The sequence below is a fragment of the Centroberyx gerrardi genome, chromosome 6 (genome assembly GCF_048128805.1).
Source record: "Centroberyx gerrardi isolate f3 chromosome 6, fCenGer3.hap1.cur.20231027, whole genome shotgun sequence".
NCBI lineage: Eukaryota > Metazoa > Chordata > Actinopteri > Beryciformes > Berycidae > Centroberyx > Centroberyx gerrardi.
In genome coordinates, this window is record NC_136002.1 from 14,656,889 (window position 1) to 14,678,612 (window position 21,724).

Here is a 21,724-nt window from a genome sequence, read left to right on the forward strand (position 1 = left end):
TTTCTCTCTCAATTCAATTTAAAGTGCTTTGTTGGCATGGAATTTGAAAGAATATTTTTGTCAAACTATCAACACAAATAAACATTCTAGACAAGTCTCTCGCTCGCTCGCTCGCCCTGTAGCTGCCGCTCTCTCTCTCCCTCCTATGCTCCTCCAAAAGAAGGACTAAGCACAAAACACCTGCCACACACACACACATATAGAGTTATAAGTATTGCAGGACTTGTGGGCAAATGAATCGGTGTAATCTGAAACCATCGTGCAGAGATTACAGAAATCCGTAATCTGGGGGGGGGGAAAGGATGCTCCAGGATCAACCACATCTTCTGATAAGAGTCTTATTTTCTTTTCTCCACCTGATCAGCAGTTCAAGGGACTCCCAGCGAAGCAGAGACTCCAGTACAACAGAATCAAACCCATCAGGATGATATTTTCAGCTTTTTTCAGGTTTAAAGAGACGCAACAGCTACTATTAATGTTTCCTGCTTATTCCCTCCTTTATTTATTCCTAACCTGGCATCTATTCAGCTTCGATATCTCCAACATTAACCTTTTGGTTTGCTGGAAATGTTTTGGTTTTTTTTTTAATCTCTTTTGTTGACCTGGGCGACCTCTTGAGGAAATGCAGATGGGCACCACTACTATCAGCAGGAATAAAAATAGACCGAAATCAATGTGAGAAAGAAACTGGGCAGGAGGGAACAAAATGAAAAGATGGCATATCATTGTTGTTGACAAAGTTGCACATGGACATCGCCTCAAACTATTACCTCTGATACATGGTGACTGTTCATACATCCATGAATCTCTTTGTGTTTGGGTAAATCTTGTGAGTTCAGAGGGTTAGAGCACCGATCTGGGAGGGAAACAGGCGCTGCAGAGGAGAAGCTTGCTGATGAAGTTGCCAGATTGTCGAGGATAAATAAAGTATCACATTATGAAACACGTTCCCCTAGACGAACAGGTGAATTTAGACCAAACTGAGGGAAAGCAACCCCACTCTTGATCACTGCTTATACTCTTTGTTCTGTACTTCTCCCTCAGTGACTTAACATCTCTAATGACCATGTTCAGCAGGGAGAAGGTCGCCCTCCTCTCTGATTTGTGTGGTACAGTATGCGATGGTGCGGTGCTGTGTTGTTTTGCTTGGTGCTGCTGTTCTGTCACATGGGGACAGGGTGGGTGGTTACATAGCAGAGAGGGAGAGGGGGAAAGGAGGGGGGGGGGGGGGTTGAGAGAAAGAAAGCCTGAGCTATTTATAGTGTCTGCAGTCCTGAGCTGGGCTCCAGCTTACAGCAGGTCTCCTAGCAGCAGCAGCAGCCTCTCTGTCTGTGTTTGTCTCCCCCCTGGGTCAGGATCCAACAGGGACCAAAGAGCCTCAGATATAACTCACTTTATCTCACCAAGCACACCGATGTGCATTTGTTCAGTTTGTTCTTGGTGATTCGAGCCACATGGAAGACAGACAGAAGCTGGACACACACAGGAAGAGAGTAAAGGTCTGATTTGTAAACCACCTGTGAGCCAGGATCTGATCTGTTCACTGCTGCTGAAAAATGACAAAACGTTATGATGGAGGTTCCTTCCTTCCCTACAGCTCATGAAAACTGTAACACCTGTGCTGAAATTTGATTTCTTTGCACATTTTAGTTATTTGTTATGTACCCCAGAGTTTCACATTGAATGGGCAGGGTGGGAGCTGCTATAGTTTTGAGTTTCATTAGTGTGGGTTTCAATAGAAAGTTTTATTGTCCCATGCTCTAAATGATGTTTCAGAAGCTTTTCCAACCTGACAAGAATAAAATTTGAGGGAAAACATTGGATCTGTGTCATTTTTGGCATGAAAATGGCCAAATTTCAAGATTTTAACACAATCTGGAACGTATTGGTATTGGCCTTTAAAAATCCATATCAGTCAAACCCAACAGCAGACATACATCACACCTGGGATACATTAATTGATAAATCACATTTTCTGTTCCTTTGTAAATACAGCCATAGTCAGTCATCAAATTGGTACAGAAAGGATTCATACAGCTTTCTGCGGTCCAATATATCTTTGGTCCAGTGTTGTGTTTGTCAGCAGGCCCAGACTTCCCTAGCGGCCCCCCGATCCCCGACTCTGTCCCAACAAAATAACAGCAACATGATATTCACACACCAATGGCAATGGAGAGTTTTTCCAAAATCTACGATTAACCCATAATTTAACATTACAGACACTTACTTCCATACATTTTCAGTATTCCAAGGTTTTTGGCTCCAGAATGCTTTTGGCACACCCAGATAATTAATCCTATTATCCATTCAGAAACATCTTTTATTATTGTTTCACCCAACTGAGATGGATAGTGTTCTTTATAATAAGAATTCATGTTCTTTATAAGCTGGACCTTGATCCCCATGAAAACAGCTGAATGATACATGTTAAACCAAACCTGTTGTTTATCACTCCCACTGCTGCTGAGTGTTTCACAATGCAGAATTATCACAGAATTAGAGTGGATGGAATGGGTATTTCCATTAAAATCCATATTCAGTGTCTGTTTGCCTGGTAAGTCTATGAAGGCTGCTACATATAACTTTTGATAATGTTGTCATGGAAATAAGGCTTTGGTACAGTACAAGTCTCAGACTGCCGATGTGTTACTGAGGCTCATGTACTGACGGCACATGATCAAGGTTCATTTCCATGACAACGTGGCCAAAATCCCATTCGCAGACATCTTATGTGTATCATGAAGGATTATCTTTGTATGTTACACCAAGAGGTGTCCCTTTTATCCATTTTAACTGTGTGGGGGTTTCCTAGTTAGCAAGCTAACACTCAAATAATCAGATTTAATTTCTGCTATTTTGGATCATTTAAACAACTGGATTAAGTGATAACTACTGTTGACCTCTGTGAATGGACGGAAATAAAGAAGTTATTAACAAGAGTTACCTGCTCACATGGCTATCCTTCTTCCTGAAATACTGAGTAACAAGCAATATAACTTAGCCCAGTGGTTCCCAAACTGGGGTCCAGGGACCACCAGGGGTCGTTGAATGGGTACCAGATGGTTCCCAGCAAAATTTGGATTTTTTAAAAAATTTAACTACTCCCTATAATGTATCACAATGAAAAAATGTATAAGGATGACTCTCTACCCTGTACCAAGTCATATCAAACAACAAAGGACAACATTTTATCAAATTGGGGATCATGGTCTAATGTGTATCTTTTTAGGGGTCCTTGACATGAAAAAGTTTGGGAACCCCTGTCCTAGACCACATTCAGGCTACTCAGAACTGGTAAAATAACACAGTGGCTCTGAACTTTTTTGGTTTACAACCTTGCGCACACAGACAACTTCTTCAAAGGAGATCATTCTCACTTGATTGTCCATTAGAGGAAGCATAGAAGCTGTAGATACACTTTATTTAGTCAATAAAAGGCATTTATCATAAAAAATTTACTACATTCTGTTCACAATTAATAATTCACCTCACCAGTCCCAGGTGCGACCTGACCACAGCTTGAGAACCACTGTGATACCAAGTGATGCAGAACATGGAAGTCTGGGTTGCCGATGGATACCTGACAGGGACGGAGCTGCACTGAGAAAGCAGCCCTTGTACTGCAAAGCCATATGAATGCTCTTACTGTCTAGAGGGGTTAATTTGAATGCGGGTGTCGGCCATCTGAACAGTAAAATGTCATCACTCGGGCCGCCTTCACTGGAGGCCTTTGACTGCATTGTTTTGTGCTTGCCTTGCACATTGCGCCCCGGCCGCGGCCCGTCTTTGAGTGCCTGACACACACATGAGGTCACAGGACGAGGAAGAAAAGCCTGTCCCGCTCCACCGGGGGCTGCGGGCCGCTCGACCCGAGTCAACAAACAACAAGCAGCCGGCGCTCGGCTTCCCTCCGGGCCGATGTTTCCCCTCACAGAGACAGAGAGGCAGCTTTCAGATGGCGGTGCAGTCATTCCCCTGTAAACTCTTTATGGCCTCCTATCGATCATCAATACCTAGCAGTCATAGGGAGAGTGCTGCTGCTGAGGGTTTTTTTAACAGAACCTTTTCAGAAGCTATAGCCACTGTTTTTATTTACTGAACACACACACACACACACACACACACACAAAGAAACGTTATTCACAGCTATCGTGAAGCAAGCGGTTGTTTTCCTGTGTGCTGCGAGTCAACAGACTTCAAGGAGGACGATTAAGCGTTTGTGTTGTCTGTGTGATGCAGCTGGAAGAGCAGATTAAAGCAATAAATCAAGTGTAGGGGCGTCATAATCCGCTGTGTGGTTGGTGCTTTTATTGTGTATTATGTCCCTTTATAGTTGCAATTCTAAAGTGTCGCGGCGGTGGCTGTGTGTGAGTGTGTGAGTGTGTGTGTGTGTGTGTGTTTATGAGTCTGTGCACTATAGATGATAATATTGCAAGCCATTACAGTTTGTGTTTGTGTGTGTGAGTGCAAATGTTTGTGAGTCTGAGTATGTTGGATGGTAATATTGCAAGCCATTAGAGACTGTGTGTGTGTGTGTGTGTGTGTGTGTGTGTGCACGCGTGTGCTCTTGTATTTTCCATTCCTTATGAGGACCAAATGTTCTCACAAGGATAGAAAGATGAAGAAAATCAGTTTAGGTGTAGAGTTAGGATTAGAATTAGGATTAGGTGTAGGTTAGGGTAAGTGTTAGGGGTTAGGAAATTAATGTAGTGTAGTGAATGTCTCATAAGTACAGTAATGCAAATGTGTGTGTGTGTGTGTGTGTGTGTGTGTGTGTGTGTGTCTACAGGCCAGAGGCAGCATGGGAACACAGCAGCCAATACCATGTCAGGATGCAAGTCCTTATTTGCCCTCCTGTCTTTATTAAGCGAGGCCTGTGTCTGGGCAGAGCAGACCGTCTGTCACAGAAACAGCAACACGACTGCATGATGTCGCCCAACATGTCAACACTCCCAGGATGGTAGTAAACAATTCATATTTGGGTCCTGGGATATAAAAACAAAAATGATGAAAAAAGAAAATCAGAATCCCTGTTTATAGCCCATTCATGTCACGCCGACATACAGATGCAGATTTCAGCAGCTGGAATCACAACATTGTTTTTAAACCCAACGTGACCCAGATGTGATCTTTCCCCGCAGACACAACATGGACAACTGTAAAATCTAGGTCATATAGGGTGAAAAATCACGTTTTTTTTCTCGGGGGGAGGGGGGTGGTGGTGGCTTCGGTCATTTTGCCTCATCCTGCACGTATTGTGCATCTAGTTGAATTGTCACGTACGTATAGTAAGCCAAACAGTCGTCCTGCCCTAGTTTTGCATTGGAGAGAGACAGAGACAGACGGAAACATAGACATCAACGTAGAGAGACAGTCAGGTCAATCAAACAGAGAGAGAGAGAGAGAGAGAGAGAGAGAGAGGGAGAGAGAGAGGGAGGGAGAGGGGGGAGAGGGGGGGGGGGTAGACCCAGACAGTGCATGACACCTCCACAGCTCCGCTTTAGGAAAGAGAGAGCCGGGGTTGCTAGGAGACCCGGCCCAATGCAAACACGGCACCATCTGCTGCAGTGATATTTGGAGTGTGTTGGCCGAGTCGGACAGAGAGAGAGGAAGAGAGAGAGAGAGAGAGAGAGAGAGAGAGAGAGAGAGAGAGAGAGGGAGGCTCCTTGGAGACACCGCACCACATCAAGACACGAGGAGGAGGAGGAGAGAGGGAAGAGGGAGGAGGAAAAAGGTGACAAGGAAGGGAGAGGAAGGGAGGAAAGAAAAGCAGAACGAAGGATGGGAGGGAGGGAAGGCCCAGGGGAGAGGGAGGGCGAAGGAGAGCAGGGAGGGAGGGAGTGGAGGAAGAGGAGGAGGAGGAGAGGACAGTGGAGGAAAGGGAAGGGAGGGAAGTGATACCAGACAGGTGAGCAAAGCAAAGGGCGGAGGTAAGGAAAGACAGGAGGAAAAGTAAGCAAGACCAGAGGCTAGATAAATGTATGACTAACAGGTGTGACTCTTATACCACCCACTCATGCCCCCTCCACACACACACACACACACACACACACACACACACACACACTCCACACCTCGTAATCCATTCCACCCTCAAAGAAAACACCACATGCCCGGAGCATCATTCACACATTAATTTTAGGACCGAGGCAAGATGTGATAAGCAGACCGGTCCATGAGAGCAGCAAGCTAGCGGAGGGGAAACAAAGCTGCTGTTGTTGTTGTTTTTTCCAGTTGATGCACTTGTTACCATGGGGACAATAAAACTGTGAGGGAGGTGCTCTGACACATCACCTTCAGTGATCACAGCTCCGGCGGCTCAGTGCTGCTTCCTGACTGTGAAGCCTGGTGTTGGACTGGTTGTTCACACAAAACATCCAGCTCATCATTAATGTGCACGCTTCATCATCTCTCTCACCATTACTGTTATTACCGCTGTGTTTGCTCCAGCAAGAACGCTCTAAGGTGTGCTTTAATAGGGTGTAAATGCAGTGATACTTGCGCTTACTTTAAACTTACTTTAAAAAATTACCTGAAGTTTAGTCATTATCTGTAAAATCTATCCAAGTGTTGTCTTTTTGTCAACTAAGCATTTAAGTTACCTGCTACTTTAAAAAGTTCCATAAATTACTACCATTTTGTAAGAGTAGGTGCCATAAAAGTAAGCTTTTAAGTGAATATTAAAGATGGAATGAAACTTCCCTTTTTTGTGTAGACTAGTTTAACTGTTCTTTATATGCCTCCACCATTTAAATGTAAAATTACCATTAACATCCCCCCATGTAACGATGTTGGAGACAATACTTTAAACTGCAATTTATACAAAAGATCCAATTAGGTTACTTAGAGCGCATGAAGCACAACATTAAGCATAAGATGTAAGATTCCATGAGAAGAAACCAACACTATATTCCATACAGATATCAAGGTGCGTTTTAATAGATGAAGATCCAATGATATATAGTCAGCATCAGCATCCTCCTTTACAAAAGACATTAAAATTGAAACATTTTCAGTAAAAAAGTAGTAAGTATCGTACAGCCAATGTGGGGTACCAGAGAGAAAGCATGACATGACCTAAAATCATATTCATTCATCATCATATGGATCATAGATAAAACACAATACATTAACACTATTTACAGTCTGTAACACAGAGGTTGACATGAATGGTAATCCTCATGGCGAATACAGTAAATAGAATATATTCATATATTAAGATCTTTTGTTTACAAAATCATAATGCATTATATATCACAGAGAAAGGCTATCCACAAACTTGGCTTTCAGCTATACACACCCCCTTGTTTTGCAACACTTTGTCCAAGCAAAATGAGATTTTTGTTTGGTCAATTTATTGTTGATGGGTGGGTTCTTTGGTTGTGCTGGGTTATTCTCACAGCGTCTGACTGGTGGCCTGAGCTGCCTGTCAGTCCGCTGCTGTAGTCTCTGAAGAGATTATTCTGTTCAGGTTTGGTTGTAATTGGATAGGTTTGAACAAAGCCTGGCATACACTGGGCAACTTTTAGGGCAATGTTCGCAACAACAGGAAACAAAGTGTCACACACAGGGCAACTAACTTCACAAAACCTCTCTAACACCGGGATCACACTTAATCCATAATGCTTTTGTGTTGCTGCAAACTGTGTGTGTGCAGAGTTCAACAGAAGGATCCCATGGCTCAAATGTATTGAGACGAAACTGATTAGACGTGGTTATTGATTGTAGTATTACAGCATGAGTTTTCAGTGCAACTCTAATTCTCACAAAATGTTCTCACCGCCAACATTTCATGGAGACGTCACAAAAAAACTGGCCACAAAAACATTCTTTTTAGTTTATGCATGCATCATCATCGCATCTGCAAGGGAATGAGGCAGCAGTAATGGATTCTCTCATTTGGAATGAATGCATTTCCATCAGAGACAATAACACATTCAAAGCATTAAGCAGGATCCCGGCTTTAGCAATAGAGAGTCGCAATGTAGGCTCCATACCAAATGTCAGAGACTTGACCAATGTTAACCATCAATGTTGCCTCAAATATTGCCCAGGTGTCATAACCCTAAGGCCCATGATGCATGAGCAACTTTTTAAGGCAATGGAGATGGGCAATGTTGGTACAGAATAAGAATAAAAAAAGGAATAGTGATATAAATTTGTAACTGGGACAAAATTAAAGTGGATAATATGGTGGTGTTTTAAGGAACAAAAGCATTAAGAAAAATAAAGTTGTCAAAACTCTCCATTGACATTGCCTCAGAATGTTGCCCAGAGTAGGTTACTGTTAGGAGATAATGTCGTTTTGTTAGGGCCAGTTAGTGAAAGACAGTGTAACAGCAGTCTAACAGCAGTCATCCCAGACTGAGAGAGAGCCTAAGAGTGATAGCCATTACCCTTTTCATTATATGCATCTTCTGTACATACCACTGCGGTCATGTGGAAACCTGATAACTTCATTAAACAACATCTTATTCTTTTTTTACCTGAATTGAACTGATTACATTTTCCTTTGCGCTTCCCCCTGGGTCGCTGAATACCAGTCATAACTAAGCCATTTCTTTCTCAGTTTCTGAGCCGGGGCTGTGTTTTCTGCACTGATCACTAGCTGTTCTCCAAGCCTGCAGAGCATCGTCTTTGTCCACTGACCTCCACCGGCAGAAGGATGCTCACGCTGCTACCAATACCTTTGGGAAACCCAGCCAAAGTTTTTCACCTGAGACACGCTTATGTTGTGTAATTCTATCCGGCCGAGTAACAGAAGTAGATGCAGCGATGCATCACCGACACCAGACATACACAGAGAGGACCAGCAGATCACATTACACGACTCGGTGTATCGAAGGATGACTAAAATCCAAAAGGACCTGCTTCGCTGCCGTGAGGTCAAATTCCTCAGAGGTTTTAGGACGAGCCGATGGCTGTTTGTATCCCTTTCACTCTCATCCCAGCCTGCCCCTCCTAAAGCCGTGCCGCAGCTAAGACCTGGAGCGGATCCTAGCCGGCAGCCGCCGTAAACGCCGCCGCTGCATAACTGGATCAGGATCTCCCTTCCGTGTCGGGCGGCCTGGTAGACAGCGCCCCCCCCTCCCACCTCCTCCCCCCCCCCCCACTCCACGCCCATGTGCTCGGGCCTCCGTGCCAAGCCTCAGCGCCAGGCCTCATCACTGGCCCAGCTGGCATGGCCCAGATCAGCTGGATTTGTTATAATCATCTTAGGTCATCTCATTCACACTGGGGACAGAGTGAATGCCCATCAGCTCTCTAACCGGGCCCGCTGAACCCTGCCAGGCCGGCCGCCCGGCCTCTCTCTGGCTCACTTTCAACTCAGTGACCCGTTCACAACTCTGCTGCCACTGATTTTCACGTTCGGGTTAGACGGGGTCAAATCCTTCGTACACTGAAGTTGTCTCCCAGCAGTTTCAGAGTGAGTGTTTCCCCCCTTTTTTAAAGTTTTACGTCTTTCTTCTGGTGTTGAAATGAGTTATTAAATCCCAACTGTTTCAGTAAAACATTTTTGTTAGTGAAAATGAGACCTCTTGTTTTCTCCTAGTCCCGCTAGTACCATACAAGCCTGTCTAGTCTGTCTCTCTGTTGGTCTGTCAGGCTGGGATGTCTGGAACCTTGAGTGTGTGTGTGTGTGTGTGTGTACACGTATGCATGTGTACATAATGGCTAGTGTGCCAACCCCAGCAACTTCCTTCTGTAGACACACTGGCTGCTTGGTTGTTTACTTGGAAGTCTGCAGGACCAGGCATTGCCACACCTTGGAGTACGTGTGTGTGTGTGTGTGTGTGAGAGAGAGTGTGTGTGTCAGTCACCAGGAGGGGTGGGAGGGAGGAATGGGGAGAGGTTACAGAGGTTAATGGTAAATCAGCCAAACCAAAGTCACACACTCACCCACCACACATGACGCCCCCCCTCCCCCTCCCTCTCCCTCCCCATCCATTCATCTGTCTGTCTGTCCCGCCCGTCTCCCCGGCTCTGCTGCGGTCGCGTCCCGGCTGCTCGTCCCTCAGTCCCAGCCGTTGTCCTTGATCATGTGGGCCAGCTCGATGATGAACTTGCCCTCTTTGTACTTCTGACTGCTCTCGAAGGCATGCTCCTGGAGGGTGTGGCAGAGGAGGGAGAGAGAGAGAGAGAGAGAGACAGTAGTTAATTCATATGAATATAGTAAAAAAAAAAAAAAACAGAGACAGACGGAGACAGAAGGTGACAAGAGAGAGACATACATGGAGACAGAGAGGGGCGGGAAAAGACAGAAATAGTGTAGGAAGAATGAAGCGGGCTCAGTTTTTAAGAGGACGGTCTTTTTCAGCCGCATGTGAAAATCCTTGACTGCTCTCGCCTGTCTCTGCTCCCGGCTGCATGGAAGCCTGTTATATAACAGTCAGTCAGTCACTGAGCACTGCAGAGGAGTCTGCAGACACACAACTCTGACTGGACTGGATCCCCCTGATTCACTGAGACCAGACTGGCCTGGCGGTTAGAGAGACTGTGCCGTAAGTGAAAGGTCACAGGTTTGATCCTCGTGACGGCCAGTAGAGAGGTGAAGTCATTTTCTAGGCTGTAAAGTTAGCATTTCTGCCATTTGGTGTGCTGTTCAAAATCCCTATGGAAAATATGAACGGGATTTGCAAGAAACACCAAAAAGAAAGTCTGACGCTTACTTGCTATACTTTGTTTTGTTCCATGAAATAAAATACATCAACTAAAATCACCTTTTGTGAATTTTTGTCCTTCATTTACTTTTTATATCATTGTTGCTAGCAAAATGCTAATTGTTTGGGAAAGGGGACTACAACAGTCGTTAGCCTGTAGCTAGCAACAACTTGAAAACACAACAATTGGATAGAACTAATGAGAAAAAGGCATCAATAACTATATATTGAACAATAGCAACTATAATAACTATTTAAATCTTAATGATTTGAAAGTACAACACAGTCAGGACAAGATGAGAGCTAAAGGAAGTCCCAAGCAATGCTTCAGTGCTATTGTAGTCCGCTTTCCCCGATGTTTAGCATTCCATTAGCAAAAATCGATATTAAAAGTAAAAATTGATGAAAAAGATCAAAATTGTCCATGCTGATGCTAGTGGATGCATTTTAACCCCTGGAACAAAATGTAGCATAACTTGCGTGTACCTGTATAATACAGCCCTTATTTTTGGCATTTTTCAAACAGCTCATTCATATTTTCCATAGGAATTTTGCTGAGATGCTAACCTGTGGCATACAAAATGACACAAACTGACGACTTCCACTTTCAGCCTCTATGTGCGTCCGTCAACAGCCATGTGTCCTTGTGCAAAACCTGCTCACTCATCGTAAGCCCCTCTTGTCAGCTTAATGCCTACAATGTGCCTACAATTACTGTGAAGCTTCTATACCTTGTTATGTCTTTGGCTATTTTGGTTCGGAGCTGCAGCAGCAGAGGCAGCTTCTCAGATTTCCTGGTGTATAAGTGCAGTAGGTCAAGCTTCTCGCTGGAACATTGACGACTGCAGAAAAACGGCAACTGATATTAATGGCTGCCCTCCATTAAGTTATATCTGTGTGCCTGTGCATGTGTGTGACCTGTGCTTTCACTATCTGGTGGGGTCCGAATGTCCTGACAAGAATAGACAACCTAGAAAAGTAGTTACTTTTGAAGCTGGTTCACGTCATTAGGAAAATTGTTATTTTCAGGGTGAAAGGTTAAGGTTCGGGTTAGAATCAGGGTTACTTGAGGTTTGACGTAGCGGCGAATGTTAAAATAAAGGTTAGGGGTTAGGGAAAGCGTGTAAGTCAATGGAGACAAGAAAAATACAAGGATATTGTATGTGTGTGTGTGTGTGTGTGTGGAGAGAGCCACGTGCCCTATAGTGTCTGCTCGCCCCTCCATGCTGACAGATCTGCCGGTGACAGCTGCACGTGCTCAGCACTGCTGATATATGGGACAGCTAGCCTGTGCGGATCCTGTTCGGATCACATAGACATGGGGCCTAAAATACCACCTGTACTAAATACATACTGCACGTGGATGGTGACACTATATCACAGCCTTACAGACATGTCTGTTGTGGGCAGCTGCAGCTCTAACAACGGCCAAAGGTACACAGTAAAATTTTCAATGTGCATTAAACTGCCAGTATTTATATGAGTCCAATCAACACTTATTTACACTTGAAAATTTGCTGTAAAGTTATTTAAATGATGAAAATGAGTCGTATACACTATATACAGTAGATATCTATAATAAAATGTGGGCATACCGTCTGGCTGGAGTGACACAGGCAATGAAAATCTGTTTTTTAATCCTATGTGATCCAATGTTCTCATTTCTCCCTCAACATGAGGAACTCATCAGCTATGAATCACATAAAGTAAAAAAAGACTTCTCCTTCATGTCTAAATCCATTCTTAGAAATCTCTCTGTCGATTGATTCAGCCCACTGCTGTAGCTCCAAATATAATTAGGGTCCAAAATAAAATTAGGCTGTACTATAATAACAACCTCCCAGTTTATCCTCCCCCGACTGTGGATGCAGCAGTTTCTGTGCTGTGCAGGCATTATTGAAGCAGCCAAGGACTCTTACATATTTCCAGCCCAGGGTGGTCTTGCAGTTCTCGCAGTAGATATCTGCCACAGCATGCAGGCCTGTGAGCAGGACTCTCTCTTCTGCAGGACCACACCCGACGTTCACCCTGAGAGACGAGCCGCGTGTGGGCAGAGAGATAGAGAGACACAGGCAGAGACAGAGAGAGACACAGACAGAGAGAGAGATCAACTTTGAGCAAAGTAGAAATAGTGTGCAAGTGGTTCAACTTAAACTTGTTCAGCTGCATGTACGCTCTCTTGAGAATGAGTCACTGTGCCTCACACCCACTCACACACAGTGCATACTGGTAAGCGCCGCAGGCCGCAGAGGGCAGTAGGCCGCGCAGCACAGATTCAAACTAATTTTCTCACTCGATTCTCCTGATAATGACAGCGCTCCGGGCCACACTTTGGCTCCGCCTATACCGGGGCTTTAAAACCAATATATGACCGCAATGTCCCATCATTTGCATCATTAACCTGTTTTAAAATACTTAATGGTGAATCACTTGGCTCTCTTCAGTCAAAGCAAAATCTAAAGTCTAAAATGGCTGAATTCAACGTCGGCATGCACATGAAGTATTTTCCTATCGCTGAAGTTGGCTGCAGAGCCACGGTGCAAACAGGTGGGTGAAAATGCAGCCAGAGAAACTTCGGCTTTCCAGATGGATACTCACACTGAGTTGAACAGGTAAGCTCTGCCCTGGCTGCCCTGGAACGACTGCAGAGAGAGAGAGAGAGAGAGAGAAGAGAAAGAAAAAAAGTCTGAAAACAGAATGTTGCGAAACAGGGTATTACATAATTATATATAATATAATTACATGTTATTATATTACCATAATGCTCCAATCAAACAATCACCCCGGTTTGACAGACAACCACATGTTGATTTGAGACAGGGGAGGGTAAGAAATCTTGGAGAGGAGGGGAAATCTGCTGGGCTTGCTGCTAAATTTGTGTGTGCTTGTCAGATGAGAGAAATGGTTTGAACTGACTAAGATATGACACTGTAGCATGCTATACTGTGGTTTACTTTGCTGTGTTGAGTGTTATATAATACGGTATATACTGTATGTATGTATGTATGTTCTCTATATACTGAAATATTACAATGATAATTGTACTGTATGTAATTGTAGTAATATTGACCTATGATGCTTCACACTGTATGGCAACACAACTTTCTCTTGTAATGCCAATATAGCCAACTTTAATTTTAAAAGCTGAGATGGTACGACTGCATTCTGTGCACAATAGACACATTTATAGTTAATATTCACCTTATATTAGTGTGTGGTCTCCCAATAACTGCTAATACGTTACTGTGATAACATCATGGCTGATTAATGCTGTATACAGATTTAGCAGGCCTTTGTTTGCCATAACATGAAGTCTGCTATAGGAGGCAGTTCATTGAAAAGACACATTTAACAGATTTATTCAGTGGGACTGTGTTGTCTGCACACACTATGACTGGCAGAAGGGCTTTGTGAACAGGTGAGAAGTGTTTTTTGTAATCGCACATGGAAAAAGTGATAGTGCATTCATAATCCAATTCACTAACCAGCTTATAACATAATCCATCCACAGGCAATGATGTGACAGCAGAGGCATCCAGTACAGATGTGCAGTCTGCTGGCTTTGTTTACAATTCCTCATCCTTTCTCTCTCTCTTTTAATCTTTAATGGACGTTCTTTTAACTGCTTTTAACCCTTGTAAATTCTATTGAGACCATGAGATTAAATGTGCTTTAACAAAAAAAACAAAAAAACTACATTTGTTGACTCTAAACCAAACAAACATCAACTGGGATTCTGCAACACAACCTGAAGCAAAGTACATCTACCTGCAAACCCCAGCTTCCATTTTCACAGTGTGTCATGTGTAATAATTAGCTGCCTGAATGTAAGTATTGTCCTGGCCGTTTCCAGGGGCAACCGCTGCCGGTAAGATGAGTCAAGCCACTGGAGCAGAGTACCGCCGGTTACCTTGGAGATGAGCTCGTCGTGGTTGGCCAGGTGAGCTCGGCAGTGGATGCAGCTGTAGGTTCGATGGCAGCTCGGCAGGTAGGCCTGGAAGGTCTTGGAGCGCGTCATTCTGACCATGGGCGGGGTTGGCGGGCGGTGCAAGAAGGGACTGCCGGCCCAGGTCGGCTCGCAGGGGAAGCACCGCAACACACAGGTGAGGGCCGTGGTGGGCGGTGGGGAGGGAGGCACACACCTGAGGACAGAGGAGAGCCGCGGCTAATGGTTACACCGTTGTGTAACAGCTGGTTCCTTAAGGGCTGCAAGCTAAACTGGGTCGCAGGCTGCTGCTGCTGGGGCAACATATCGCTGCTGCTGTGTGAAAACCTCCAGAGGATCACATGGCCCTCTATGGGGGGAGAAAAGTCCTGACCTTTTGGGCTTATGAAACCTTTTCAAAACCCACTGGATAACATCAAAAATGCATCATCATCAAGCTTAAAACATGGCTGTTTTTCATTTGTTCCTAAAAAGTTGGCATTTAGGAGATACAAGGTTTTCACCCTACAGCGATGATATGATGAGAAGTTGTGCATTATTAATGAGCCTGTGTCCCAGGCTGAGAGACTAGATTTCACATGTGGGCTTCAGGCTGAAAAAACTGAAGAACTTCTGGTTTCACAGATGAGATTCAAACATGGAGCAGGCCTCCACCTCCGCCACACAGGAAACCAAACAGCTACCAAGTGGCCAAAGATCAGTCCCACCTGGCCGAGGGAGAGCTTTAGGCTACCAAAGGGCTGTGCTGGGCTACTAACCCGTCTCCATTAGCCCGTGTTCAAGTTCTACCTATCGCCAACCATTCTGCACTGACTCGGGTTAACTGAAGGCCTTCCCGTACCCACGGGCAGCAAGGCCCGCTCACGTTCTGTGTTTAAGACGACGAGGCTGCAGAGATAATCTGCTTAGCCAAGCAGAACCGTGAGGATCTTGCTATGCTCACTCCATGATATCCAAATAGACCAAGCCCTTAAAATACTTGTGCTGGTGTGCCCTGGTGACTGAGTAGATTAGTGAGCTGGCCTGGGAAACTGTCCCAGAGTGCCAGAGCCAGGAGGCAGGAAGTGTGTTTTGACTAACTTTACAGGAGAGACAAAATAGTTTGGGGCCGGCGCTCGCCAGCTTGCAGTCCAGTTAGAGACTTTGCGATTTTATTGCTTCATGCAATTTTAATTGTAATTTCAGTAATACGGTTTTGGTACTAAATTGATCCTATTAATCAAGAGATTTAATCTAACCCACTTTCCATAGGGATGCAGGAGGAGGGTCAAGTCACTAAATGCAGATTATGCAACTTTTAATGTCTGACACAAAGTTTACCTGCCTTTTTCAACTAATATAACTCTTTCAAATATAGATTTATGGTATAAAGTACAGTGAACAGAACCAGCCCTCTGGAAACATGTTCTTCCTGACAAAATCAAACCAACAATTTCTACAGTTTACATCAGTAGTATACAACTATAGCTCTATAGTTTATATCCGTTGTTTAATCAAGCTGAGAATATGCCGTCCCACTTTTGCCTCCTCTCTTTCCTGTCTGTCTGAACTCCACCATCTGGAAAAACTAATAAAATACTGAAGGAGGACAGAAAGCCTCAGTGACTTCAGGACAAACAAGAAAGAGGCTTCCTTGACTGTGGCGCAATCCGATTGTTTTGAGTGTCAGACAAAGGCCGATGAAGGCTCCAGTGCTGATGGGAAGGGCCGTGGGATATAAATAAGGCAGTGAGACGTGCCCTTGTTTTCCCTCCTCTGACTCGGTGCCAGCAGCGTGGGACTGCTGCATAAAGACACACTCAGTGCAGTTGTCAGTGTGGACCCCTGGTGCACGCGCACACACACACACACACACACACACACACACACACACACACACACACACACACACACACACATAGATACAGTACACACACAGGCTCCTCGGGCATTTTAGGACAAAACATAGAGGATAAGGAAGAGATTTATTTAATCTGTGTGGTCAAGTCCGGCCGTACAGCACCGCCACCACTCACTGGTATATGGTGAACACATCAAGGTCGGGTAGGGTCAATGCATGAATGAACTCATCAGTTCCAAGTCAACTGAGGGACTGGAATTGGAATTTGAAAAAACCTACAGGAAACAGAATTGGAATTGAATTGGAATTTCAGGAAGTTTAATTTAATTCTATGAAATTCTGTTAAATTCCATGTTTTTTTTGTTTTTTCTTACCACATATCTGAGATAATGCATAGTGTTATACTGTATATTATCAATACTGAATATCATAAAATGTTAAAGGGACCTATCAGGTGTTATTTGAATGTATTTGATTCATAGTGTTTGATTTATAATGTTTAGCAAGTCAAGACAAACTCTCTTAGAAGTGGAATTTCATGGAATTTCATGGAATTCAATTCTGTTTGCTGTCATTCCAATTCAATTTACATTCTGTTTCCTTAGAACTGGGTGACATTCCAATTCCAACTCCAGGAACTGAACTGGAATCTACCATGCATTCTCAATTCAATTCATGAATGGCCCGAACCCTGGAACACACACATGATTTCCTTAACTAATTAGAAAAACCTGCTGTCCCAGTCAATTTTTCAAGATATGGGCGCTGCGAAAATGCTGTGGAAAAAAAATTAATAACATTGTATTCCCAACCCGGTCTTTTGGCCTGATTGGAGCTCAATCATTAGTTTCGTGCTTAATGTAGGTAACCAAGGAATTTAAGCTTCTCCTACCACGCCATTCACTGCATGTCGCTCAGAATAAGAGCATCAGCTAAATAAATACCTAAAATGCAAATGTAATGCTCCAAATATGGACAAAACCTCGCAGTGTCTGCCTGTCCATCAGAGGCCAAAGCCAGACAAGACAGACGAGTTGTTAGCTTGAAATATGGAGCTACAGAAACAGCTCTGTGGGATCTTGTTACAGTTAACTGTCAGCATGTTGACGTACTGCATGTAACAAATACGGCCCCCAGCAGATGGACCTTTAACAGCAGTGACTTAGTGTTTGATTATCTCGGGCCGTTGTTGTGAGAACACGTTGCATGATTATCTCCTCAGGATATTGCACATATTACATGTCTTCCCATGGGCTACATATAATCCCTCTGGAGCTCTGTCTGTGTTATCTGCATTCAGTCTCTCATATCGCAGTGCAAACAATCCCTGGCCCTCATTACAGCTCTTGCAACAGTTTTTTTTCCAGTGCATGTCAGTGGTTTTGGATGAAAACAGATAAGTCTTACAAATCTGATTATATAAAATTACATTATAAATATCCATAGTGGTAGCTAGTTCTTCATCTCTTTAACACGGTTTAACATGGAGGCCAATGCATTCACATAATTAAAAGCTGATTGTGGTTTGTCTCGTACATGTTTTCTGACATTAAGTCTGTATTACAATGTAGATGAGTCAACTGCTGAAACAAAAAGATCAACTTTAGCTTGGTGTCCTAAGACTTAAACTTGATAATTATCAAAATCACAACCAAATAACTACCTGTAAAGAACAGGAGGCTATAAAACATATAACAAACGGGAAGCAGGTACAGGCCATAGCACCAGAGTCAACAGATCAACATGTACTGGACTTGTTCAACGCCGTTTAGACATTTGATAATAATTTTCCATTTGTTTCCAAAAACAGGACAGCGCTCTCTTGGTGGGGAGGACAAGCTCTAAAATCAATTTGTGCAAGGCAACATTGTTTGTGGGAACAAGATGCTGATGCGCTACAAAGCGCTGACGCAAAGACACAATCTGGGCTGCTTTGCAATAAAAAGTTCTTTGACAGAATAACAAATTGCATAAGGGATCAGAAGATACAGAAACTGATCAGAGAGGCACAGGCAGACTGGTGGCAGAAGGTTTTCCAAACATGACTGTCTCAGCACTGCTATCAAACACATAACTGTGTGTGTGTCTTGTGTGTTTGTCCATCTATCCGTCATCAGTTTGTCTTTCTCCCTGTCTGCCTCTGTGCCTCCAGGCCTGTTTGCATGTTTTTTTGTTCCCTGTCACTCTGTCTATTCATCGGCCCGTCTGCAGGTCGTTTGAGGTTACTGAGCTGTCCGTTCTGGTCATTTCTGGGTGTCATCATAAAAGGCTACGTGCCACGAGCCTCGCCAGCCAAAAGGGCCCTTGTATCCCAACAACAACCTTTGTTATGTAACGTACTGATGCTGCCGCTGCTGCTGTTTCTGCCGGGCCCAACGATGACAGGGAGCAAGAGAAAGAGAGAGAGAGAGGGGAAGGAGAGAAGGAGAGAGATATGGTGATGAGTGAGAGAGAGAGAGAGAGAGAGAGGACGAGAGGAAGAAAGGGGGGAGGCAGAAAGTTACAAGTGGACAGAGAGGGAGAGAGGGAAGAGAGGAAGAGGAGAGAAGAGGAGTGCGTTCCTGCTATCCTGAACTGAGCCGCACCGACAGGGTTGCTGTACTTTATGTACTTTCATCTCATCCACCGTTCAGCGTTTCATCAAGGCCAACAGCATCGAGCAGAATGACATCACTGACTAGAGGAAAAAAACACCCTCCTCCTCCCTCCTCTCTGCCTCCCCTCATATCGAATCTCACTGATGAAGCGATGGTCCTCCATCCCAAACGTGTCTGTTCCCTGCTCCATTATTTTGTCTCCTCTCCCTTGTTTTGTCTGTACTCCTTTCTTCATTTCTTCGGTCTGTCTTTATGTTGTACTGTATGGACAGGGGGATGATGAGGATCATGCTTGTCACACATGTAATCTGGTGTATTCCCTTGTAGATTGTAGACAAAAGTGCAAAGGGGTTAAATGGGATCATATTGTCCACTGCTTACACCTGATTCCTATTTGTTTATATCATTTTAAGGCATTTCTGCACTGTTAGATGACAGTGGAGAGAGGAAAAAGATGAGAAAGAGAGGGGGGGGGGCGGCGTAACAAAAGTCATGATCAAGATTCAAACCTATGAAAGCTGTGGGTTCATCATGGTGCGCACCTTCGCTCTTTGGGCCACCTGGACGCTCCATTACAGTGTTCTGTCAGTGTAAGCACTGTGTCGTAGGCCGAGGCATCACCTTTCAGGGCCCACAACTCTCTGACCCCGCTTCAAACCCCGGGTATCGACTCCTCACATGATCAATACCTATCTACATGCTCTGCAATGAAAATAGATTACAAAGAGTGGAAAGGTTGCGACTTGATAAGGCTATTTGGTCTAAGTAGAAGCTGTCCGTTCACTAGTTATGCAGCTGAAGGTCTAGGCTGGACTGTATCTAGCACTTTCTCTGGGCCAAACAGCAAATCCACCTATCAGCCTGATTAGCACTGACGTTTACTGGATGGTATAGTCTCAGAACCTCCACCTCAACACAGGTCTACTGCATCAACAAATGCGCACAAAATATGAACAATGAAAGTGTCAGTGGGAGGTTTATGTGAATGTGGGGTGATTGATATGAATCAGGTCACAGGCAGTGGCTCACTCTATCTAGGGCAGAACTTCAGCCACACAGCACAGATGGCGGGGATGCCTCAGCTCAGCAATGCTGCCTGCGACCCAAACACACACACACGCGCGCACACGTGCACACACACGTGCGCACACACACGCACGCAAGCATCCACTTTAAAACGTTATACATCTGTAATGACTTTGACAGATCGATGGAAATCATATGACTCCCTTCAGAGATTATGATGACGTGAGCGTATTATGATAACCCGCATTGATTACTGTTGACGCGCGACTGCCGCGCCGCTCACTGCGTCCAGAGAGCTGATGGCGCATACACGCAGGACAGCCACCACAAACAGCGTGTCCTAATAATAACCACTAGATAGCTCCACTGCAGACCTCACCATCCCATCCACAACAAACACAGCCCGCCATGCATCTTCCCCCTAACGAAAAATAACTATAGCAATCCTACAATCCATTCTGAAAGGATACTATACAGATACAACAACAAAACAATAAGTCCCAATAGGAATATTATAGGATTATTATAGTGATTTTAGTTAGAGTCTACCTGAAGTCGTGTGATATGCAGCATTCTCTGTCAATTAACGTCAGAAGTTGCCCCGATTAAAAGTACAAGCTGTGCATAAGTAGCCCAGAGCTAGAATAAGCTTCATGATAGGAAAACACTGCGTAACAACAAACGCATCACTGGCAACACAGTGCAGAAAAAATAATTTTACCTTTGAAGGGAAGAAAAATGATCTCCACGTAGCCTAGAAAATGTCGCACCTCCTCGTTTTCCTCGTGGCAGTGCCAATCCTAAACCCCCTTTCGCATTCCTTTCCAGGCAAATTTCCTCTCGAGCCCTGGCAAGTCCTGCAGAGACGCAATGTTTTGACGCGCAGCGATGCCCAGCAGAGTTTTGAGAGGGGGCGCAGAGTGGGAAAGTATCCTGGCGAAGCGAGAGGGGTCACTCCGTCTTACTTCCCCCTTCGCCTATATCCCGTTATGCAGACAGGACCGTTTCTTTTTTGGATGGGAGTCAAAGAGTGTGTCTCACATTCGGGCCAATATCTCTTTATTCTGCGGGAGGCTGATGTGATTTAGCCAGACATTGTGATGTTTAAGGTCTTCGTGAGCAACTGACAGCGTTGTAAGACCTAGACACGTCTCCAAAATAGTGTAAACATGATTGTTGTACTAGTGCTCTTTTCGCGCATGCGTAGTATGGTGATGTCTGATGTCAGCGATGAAAATTATGTTTCTTGCATAAATTAGCTGCTGTTGTTAGCAGCTAATAACTAGCTAGACAACTATTCATTAATATTGTGATTTTTGACGGTTGTACGCTGTTCCGGTTTAGCGGACAAGGGTTTCCATAGGCTGTGAACTATCTTGACAGTTGGCTCTTTGGCAAAAACCACACTGGACGTCGACTTGATGAACAACTGACAGGCGTATCAGCCAATGAACAAAGCGATACGGCATAGCAACACCAAGCATATTGGTCGGGAGCAGACGGCAGTAACCAATAATCTCACCGGAGGATCAAATTTTACTGAATTCTCTGGAAAATACCTGCCAGCGTAGTTTTATGAAAGAGCAGACTGTAAGAGAGAAACACTTCAATGAGAGAAGCTCGTATTGAACGAGCTAATGGACAGCCGCAGCAG

General features: G+C 44.3%; 1 protein-coding gene across 1 annotated transcript; it reads right to left on the reverse strand.

Annotated features, from left to right (window-relative positions):
- Positions 1–9,126: 9,126 nt before the first annotated feature.
- On the reverse strand, positions 9,127–20,922 carry ypel2b (yippee-like 2b). Its single transcript, XM_071925800.2, has 5 exons — positions 20,792–20,922; positions 14,572–14,803; positions 13,260–13,303; positions 12,581–12,689; positions 9,127–10,105 (listed from the first exon to the last, which is right to left on the reverse strand). Exons 2-5 carry the CDS (start codon positions 14,686–14,688, stop codon positions 10,016–10,018), a joined length of 360 nt encoding a protein of 119 aa, XP_071781901.1. The 5' UTR covers positions 14,689–14,803; positions 20,792–20,922; the 3' UTR covers positions 9,127–10,015.
- Between the last annotated feature and the right edge of the window lie 802 nt (positions 20,923–21,724).